This window comes from Lampetra fluviatilis, chromosome 33 (genome assembly GCF_964198595.1).
Source record: "Lampetra fluviatilis chromosome 33, kcLamFluv1.1, whole genome shotgun sequence".
Taxonomy (NCBI): Eukaryota; Metazoa; Chordata; class Hyperoartia; order Petromyzontiformes; family Petromyzontidae; genus Lampetra; species Lampetra fluviatilis.
This window is the reverse complement of record NC_136307.1, coordinates 815691-823835: the sequence shown is the minus strand read 5'-3', so window position 1 is coordinate 823835 and position 8145 is coordinate 815691. Positions and strand designations below refer to the sequence as shown.

At 56.6% G+C, this 8145-nt stretch overlaps 1 protein-coding gene across 1 annotated transcript in view; it reads right to left on the bottom strand.

The window, feature by feature from the left end:
* Nucleotides 1-3665: 3665 nt before the first annotated feature.
* Nucleotides 3666-8145, bottom strand: part of SYT16 (synaptotagmin 16) — a 45429-nt gene continuing 40949 nt past the window's right edge. Inside the window, exons 5-10 of the mRNA XM_078871701.1 lie at nt 7720-8058; nt 7500-7687; nt 7213-7401; nt 6450-6716; nt 5852-6041; nt 3666-5081 (exon numbers count right to left, since the gene is read on the bottom strand). Of these exons, the coding sequence (XP_078727827.1) occupies nt 4768-5081; nt 5852-6041; nt 6450-6716; nt 7213-7401; nt 7500-7687; nt 7720-8058 (1487 nt within the window). The 3' untranslated portion in view covers nt 3666-4767. The remainder of the gene's footprint in view (nt 5082-5851; nt 6042-6449; nt 6717-7212; nt 7402-7499; nt 7688-7719; nt 8059-8145) is intronic.

Sequence of the window (8145 nt, the reverse complement as noted above, 5' to 3'; positions counted from 1 at the left end):
CCTCCCCCCGCCCGCCCTCCCTCCCTCCCCCCGCCCGCCCTCCCCTCCCCGCACCCCCCCGCCCTCCCCTCCCCGCCCTCCCCTCCCCGCACCCCCCCCGCCCTCCCCCCTCCGCCCGCCCTCCTTCCCCCCCCCGCCCGCCCCCTTTCCCCCCCCCGCCCGCCCTCCTTCCTCGCCCTCCCCTCCTCCCTCCCCCCTCTCCCCCTATTCCTCTCTCCCCCCCCTCCCCCTCCTGCCCTCCTCCCTCGTCCTCCGCCAGCCCCGGGTCGCTCCGGGCAGCCCGGGGCCTCCACTTACCCTCGCTTCCATCGCGGTGACTTCATGGTCTCTTCTCCACCATGACTCGTCTCTTCTCCTGTTGTACACGACCTCTGCAGATTTTACTTTAATCTAAAACTCACTTAGAGATCACGCACGCACGCGTGTGTGTGTGTTTGTCCGACTGCTCAGCAATAAAAGTAATTCCTCGAACAGAGTCGTTCCTCCTCCCCCGTCGCTCCTCCTCCCCCGTCGCTAATCCTTCATTGCGTGCCCTCTCCGCTGTTGTACATCTACCGGGGAGATCGCTGACCGGCCCGGGGCAAAGTCGTTCATTCCTTCATTCATTCGTTCGTTCGTCGCAGGCGGGGAGGGACGCTCCCCCGGGTCCCGGGGAGAGGCGGCGATGCCGAGTGAGCGGGATGATGAAGCGATGCAGATGAGGCGGAGCGGGGGGGGGAGCGGGGGGGGAGGTGGCCGCGGGGTAGGGGGAGGCCGGGGGTGGAGGGGGTCGCGGGGGGGGAGGGGGGGCCGCGGGGGGAGGGGGACGCGGGGGGGGGGGAGGGGGTCGCGGGGGGGGGGGGACGCGGGGGGGGAGGGGACGCGAGGGGGGGGGGACGCGGGGGGGACGCGGGGGGGGGGGGGCGCGCGTCACTGAGTGGCGGTGTCCGGGGTGTGGTGGCTCGGCTCTCTCGTGCCGGGCCCGCGTGTTGCGGAGCAGCGAGTTTACGGGACTGAGGGAGATGGGGTTGGAGGACGCTGTGGCGTGTGCGAGCCTCTTATTGGAGCCCACGCGAAGACCACGGCGGGGGGGGGGGGGTTAAAGCTTCGCCAAGCTGTGTTCCACTTTGTGAATGAATGAACGCGCTCATTATACAAATTATGAAGGCCTTTAAATTATCCCTTTCCTAATCTACTTGTCCGCAAGCAAGGATTAGCTCGCAGGAGAGGCCGCGGACTGACCCGCAATAATAATAATTATTATTAATAAAATGTCGGGGTTATTTATTTGATCCAATGAGCCTTGAGGCGACGCTTATCTGTAAATGTCGAGTCCGGAGCCAGAGGTGGAAATTCCAAAATTCCCGTCGCTCATCCACCTGGCAGGGATCGTGAACAATGTGGTATCTGCATCGGCAGGTTGCCGCAACCGCCTCGGGCTCTCTCGTGTCCCCCCCCCCCCCGAGTGGAGGCTGTCTGCCAGCAGCGGCGCAAAGCGAGGAATTGCAGCGCTGCCCCTTCAACTCACACAGAACAAATCTTGTTCTCTCACCGCTCGAAATCAGGCGACGAATCGCCTTCACTTGCGGGGCAATCATCCATTCATGGCGACGCGCTCTGTGTGTATATAACCAATTACAGCTATAACGTGTGTAGACACATTTAAAGCATCGCCTGATGTCTTAAATAGCAGTATAGTAGTAATTCTAGATTTGAAGCTTGCGTGACTGCAAGGATTCATACTCTTAGGTTTTTTCGGTAAAGTCACGTAGGTAAAAAATAAAAATAAAATAATAATAATAAATCAAAATAAATCAATTAGTAGTAATGTTCACTCTTCGAAATCCCTCTGTCACAGCACTACCCTGTACGGGAATTATCAGTGGGATAATTGCGTGGCAATGTATGGGACAAAATAAGAGGCAGGCAGGAGCGAGGCGCGTGCATGTGACCAGACGCTGGCGAGCCGATTTCACAGCGATTGAACAAAGAGCAGCTTCTTCTTCCCCACTCGTTTCAAATAAATACCCCCCCTCCCCCGCCCCTTGGGAAATCAAAGAACAATTGTGGAAGTACTCAATGAAGTGTTTACCCACTCATGATTAGGTGCGCATTCATTCATTCATCAAGCGACGTACATTCTCACGCTCATGATACACACAACGTATCACGTGATGATTATTCAAATAACGTAATAAGTATGTTATGCTAATGCGTATGTGGGATAGCATCATGAACGCGGACAGACACATCAAGCGGCCAAAAAGAAGCTATTAATTACAATAACTTTGAGCTATGATTGCGGCAATTTATTGATTGGCCAGATTAAAAAAAAATCCGCGATGTAAATTAATCACATATCGAGAAAGGGATTGTGTTGCAACTACAACTCTGCATTAGAATGAATACCGCATCTGATGCAATTAGATCTCGAGACGCTTTACAAAAAAAAACCTGTTATGCATGGCGGCCACCCACCCGTCCACTACCCAGGCTCAACTTCGCTTGCGATGCTCGGCCGGGCGCGCGCCCCGTCGCAGCCACGGGGCCTCTCTGGCGAGTTGCTGCAAAGCGCCGCAGCTGCAGCTGCTGCCTGGCCCCGCTTGTGCGCCCCCCACTTGGCCACAAGCACAGCCCCCACGCGACCCCCACCCTGGATGCTACACGACTCCCACAGCGGTCCTCCTCTGCTCTGCTCGTGCCGCGACAGAACACGACGAGTGGGTGGCGCGGCGCCCTCAACGAGGCGCGCCCTGGGGAAGGAGCGCGCGCAGAACGCGTCGCTGTTGGCTGGAGAGCAGCCGGCTGCAGCCTCGTCATGTCCAGCCCGGAGTGGCTGGCGTGCAGCCACGGGCGCGGTCGACTCTGACAGCGTCGCGTCGGCTGCGTTTGCATCACGTTCCAGCCTGCTGTGTATTTTGGCTGGGTAGTAAATCTCAGATGAACGCCAAGCTCCAATGACTCCTATTAAGAATAATAAGTGATTCATATCCCTTTGTCCATCTATTGGTGAACAAAGACCCCCCCCCATCCCCCACTCATTGTTGTAGGTAGAACTTCTTTCGCACCGTACGTAGCCAACCGTGCTAACCGGCGGTGCGAGACCATACTTCATCGGCTTAGTGAAGCAGGAGGTCCAGGACCGGTTCAGGTATCACTCGCGACCGATGTTCGCCGTGGCTGGGAATCGAACTCTGGGAGTTGGGTTCCAGGCACAGTGCACGAACCACCGTGCCGCCCCACTGCTGCCACCTCGCTGCTGTTGTCTCATCTCTGCGTTGTAAAACCATGGGCCCCATATCGATTGTTTAGTGGATGTCTCAAATGCTTTGAGAACTGCACCGAATACCACTTTATTTAGACAATGAAGAGCCTGCTAGGAATTACTCCTTCGCAAGATGCGAGATGGAAAAGAATATCGGCTGAAGGGTCCAACGATTTTCGCCAATGTTGTGGGTTTGTTTTCAAAAGTAGGATTTGGATTTTAACACCAATAAACAATCTTCAACATTCACACCCAGATCGTTTTGTGTGTCCCCCCATTAGTTCGAATATTCAGAAGCGGTGATCTGAAATGACCATAACAGCAGACACGGAGCAACCAAACATTGAGTCGTCATCTATAAACGCTGCATTTTTCAAGCAAGTTTTAATTAAGTAACTTACGTGAAAGGTTTATTGCATACAACTATAGCTACAGTCACTACGATAATAAAGTGTTGCACGTATTGGAGATGGGTAAAGGAGGCGACAGACACGGAACACAAGCAATGGGAACACGTGACTTGGCAATAACGCCGCGAGTTAAACTCTGAATCATGCATGGGTGCTTCAGCAATACAAATGAAACTCTATGGGAAGGTTAAACAGAGGTTCCTGTCACATACCTTCCAGTGTCGGAATCATTGAATCCCAATTTCAAAACCAAAGATAATAATACAGAATAAATAGTCCACGTGTCATAAATTACTCATTAAACACACCATTCAACAAGAGCAAGGTCAAACAGAACCGTGGCAGTTACATCACATTTCAAACGTTCGACCAACATGAAGAAGAATTCGCGTCCCAAGCCAACAACGCAACCAAAGGGAGCGAGCTAACAGCATGTGATGGCAAATAAATTGTGGAACTGTCTCGTTTATTGATGCTTGCACAAAGCACTGCGCCAAAACAGAGGGACACTGGATCCGGGCCGTTATTTAACAGTTGTGATGCAATTTCAAATGACAAACTGCTGCAGCATATAACTTGTTTGCAATACCAATAATCAGTGGCAAATTACAGTCATTCATATCAATGCTTCATCTCCCTCCATTTAAAGTCACAAAACATGCCAACCCCAAATTACACCGTTCTTACGTCTTACCGTAGCATTGCACACAAACGTGTGCTGTATATGTGCTCATAATAAGGCTTACATGAGATTTATGGGATATTGTCCCACCAAATCGTCCGCGTTTCCCACCCCGTGAGGATGTCTTCGCGACAGCTTCCCCCCGTGCTACGTTCACCCCAGGGGAGGGGCGGAGCGACCAGACCGGACGGCGGTGACGGGCAACCCCGGCGAGACGACGTTCGGCAAAAAGGGTCCTTGCGTATCGGAGGAGCGCTTCTCTATCCGTTCAACGTTTTCCCCGACAACCATGCAGCGAGCGCCTCTCCTCCTAGAAACGGGGGTGGGGTGGGGGGGGGGTCGCGTAACGGCGACTCAAACGAGCCGGAGAGCGCGGGTCGACCCGCTCCTTGCGCCACCGGCCAGCGCTCCTGGCCAGCGCTCCTGGCTTGCTAAGACTCGAGCAGCGAGTGCCAGCGGCACACCTGCTGGCCCTTGGAGTCTTTCATTTCCGTCCAATGGCTGAGCTCCTCTTCCCCGCTGTGGTTTGCACCCAGCGAGACCCAGCCGATCATCTCCTTCCGCTTCATGCTGCGCTTGTTGTACACGGACAGCATGAGGGTCACGTCGGAGAGCTGGAAGAGGGCCACCTGGAAGATGAAGGTCTCCTTGTAGACGGGGTTGGGCTGCCCCCGCCTCACCGACGTCTTGCTCTTGGACATCTCCTGGCCCACCGAGTTGAGCAGCGAGAGCTTCACGTACGTGTCTGAGCACGAGGACGAGAAAGGCGCGCACGCGCCCGGTGAAACGGGCAGCACAGTGGCAACACTCGTGAAGCGTGGCAAGGAAGGGCACGCCTTCTCAATCATCCCCCTGTTCTGCATGGGTTTCCGCCAGGTTTTACAGTTTCTTTCCATAGATACAATACACAGTGTAGTAACTGGCATTGGCCAACATCACAATGCTGACAAATAACACTGCAAATTACTCAGTTGGGATCACACAGAACAACTTCGCCACTCCTGGAGAAAATCTAGCAGTACTCTTCTGAAAAAGGCTTTCCTGGATGAGTGTGCACTAGTCATACAGTATGTAAACATTCACATAAACTCACTCGGGAGAGTAAAATATCAATCTGGTACATGAGATTGGACTTTACTTTCAAAATACACCGACTGCAGATGGAATTTGTCAACAAATAATGATCAGATCCACAAACTGTACCAGTTCATTGCAGAGTTTACTTCTTTTTAATGCTGCAATAATCACGCACCTTCACCGTAATTCCACCCTTTATGAATTTCCCTAACTTTGATCATTTCGAAACGTTCCGGAACGACAGCTCCGGCGATGCGACTCCGAACGACCGCACGGGCTCCCCACGGTCGTGCCTCACCGCTCTGACCGCGCGCGGCACGACGTCCGACGTTTCGGCCACGGGTCACGATTATAAAACCCTTGAAGTCTCCATGTGGGGGAGGGGGGGTGGAGCGGGGGGGCGAGTCGCAAACTCGCTGTGCCGCACGCCGCGCCTACCCGGGGGCCGGTTGACGGCGAGGTTGCGGAAGTGGCTGCCCTTGACGATCTCCACGGCCAGGCGGCCTGTGGTGGGGTCGTAGCCGAGGCCCGCCAGAAGCTCGGGGGAGCCGCCGTGCGACAGCGACTGGTTGGAGGAGGCGCTGTCGCTGCGCGAGATCGCCGACAGGCTCTGCTGGGACTCGCCCGTCTGACGGGGGAGCGACAACGGGGGCACCGGGCGCGCCGCGTCAACGTCGCAAGTCGCCGGTTCGTCAACGGTAGGAGTGCAAAATGGAGAAGAGGTAAGCGAGCCACTGAAATAAATTAAAATCAATAAAATATCCAAGTACAAATTGCACACGTACACAAATTCCTGTCGATTTTTCCACACCACAAGCTAGCTTTGGCAAGGCAGCAAAACAACACCAACAAAAAATAGAAAAACAGTCTCAGACCACACCACAAGACAACACGCAGTCTGTCAATTAAATTGCACATTAAAATGTAACTTTCGATACACGGGTAAAGATCAAAGTTAAAAACCACAAGGGCGGCGGTGGCGGCGGTGGCGGCAGCAGAAGCGGCAGCAGCGGCAGCAGCAGTGGTGGCGGCTTACGCTGATGTTGCAGCGCGGTTCGAGCAGCAGGGACAGCTCGGTGCTCAGGTCGGGGGCCAGCTTGCTCAGGTACAGCAGCTTCTCGCCCATCATGCGCTCGCGGTTCATGGAGCGCACGGCGTACAGGCGGAAGCGCAGCGCGTAGGTCGACAGCTCGCCCGGCTCCAGCGCCGAGAAGCGGAAGGACTCGTGGAAGACGGGCGTCTCGCCGTTCTGCACGCTCGTCTTGAAGCGCTGCCGCTTGGTGGGCAGCAGCACCAGGTGCACCTGCGCGAGGCGAGACGGGAGATAGCGGGGTGGGGGGGGGGGGTCACGGAGCGCGTGGCATGCATGGCAACTTCATCTCTTCGCAAGGCATTGACGTTTCAAAACGTGTGCGAGTCGTCATAAAATATTGAGCAAATTTAATGCCACGTACCGACAGCATGACACGCACCGCACAAGCGTGCGTGAGCTCATTTCATTCGTATGCTGGTGACGGGATACTAAACACACCTGAAGTCCACAAACTACAGCAATCGTGTCCTTCACACTTTCGTGAAATGCCAGCAAGACAAATCGCTTGCCCCTGAATGAGCCTCTAATGACGTTGAACACTAAACACATCACCAAACTCGCTGCGTGGCTCCCAAATCGGCAAACAAAAACTACTATGAACATCGCTGTGACCATCTTGGTTTAAAACACAATGCCGCTCCAGCTTTTGTCACAATTACAAAACTTTGCATCGCTTTGCCGTTGTTGGCGTCGTCGTGGCCCGCACCTGCCAGGTGTTGGCGCCGCTGCGCTGTTTGGCCGGGATGTCGTGCGCCGACAGCACCGTGACCTCCAGCTTCTGCGCGCCGGTGCTGTAGGCCACCTTCACGTCCAGATTTCCGCACTTGGAGATCGGCTCGTTTTGTTTCGCGGCCACGGCGGAGAGGTCCTGCTCCAAACCGTGCACGGATCCCTCCTGCGTGCGCACGTGGAGAAACGAGCGGCATTCGACAAAACGACACTTGCCGACTTCGAACCCCGATCGGTCGATGCCCGCCGGCGACTCGCGCTGACCTCTGTGCCGAGGACGGCCGTGCTGTCGCTCATCACCCCCTCGTCGTACACGCGGCTCTCCCGGCGCGTGTCGCCGTCCCGGCTCGCGGAGCTCGTCCGGCTGGCGCGACCTCCGCAGCGCTCGTCGCCGCCGCTCGGCGTTCCCGTGCGGCTCGCCGACCTCGCCGACCTCGCCGACCTCGCCTCGCTCGCCGCTCCCCCCCCCTCGCCGCTCCCCCGCCGCTCCCCCGCTGCAGCTCCCGGACGTGGCCCCGCTGCGCGACGCGGGCGAGGCGGAGCGCGAGGGCGACGCGGAGCGCGAGAGCGTGTCGGAGCACGCGCCGCGCGTGTCCTCGTCCCAGTCCGTGGCCGAGCGCGAGCCCGGGGAGTAGCGGTATCGCCGCGCCTCCGAGTCCTCGTCGTAGTCCTCCTCTTCCTCGCGGTCGTCGTCCTCGTAGTCGTCCGCGGGGGTGCACGCCCGCTCGTCCTCGTAGCGCTGCCGGGGGGGGGTGTCCCGCGCCTCTCGGAGCCAACGTCGCCGGTGTTCGGGAGCGGCTCGTGGGACTCTGCCTCCATTGCCCTGCGCAACACGTGACCCGGGTCAATTGATGGCGGCGTCCACGCGACGACTCCGACGTCGGCGAGTGCGTGCAGAAGCGAGGCAGAT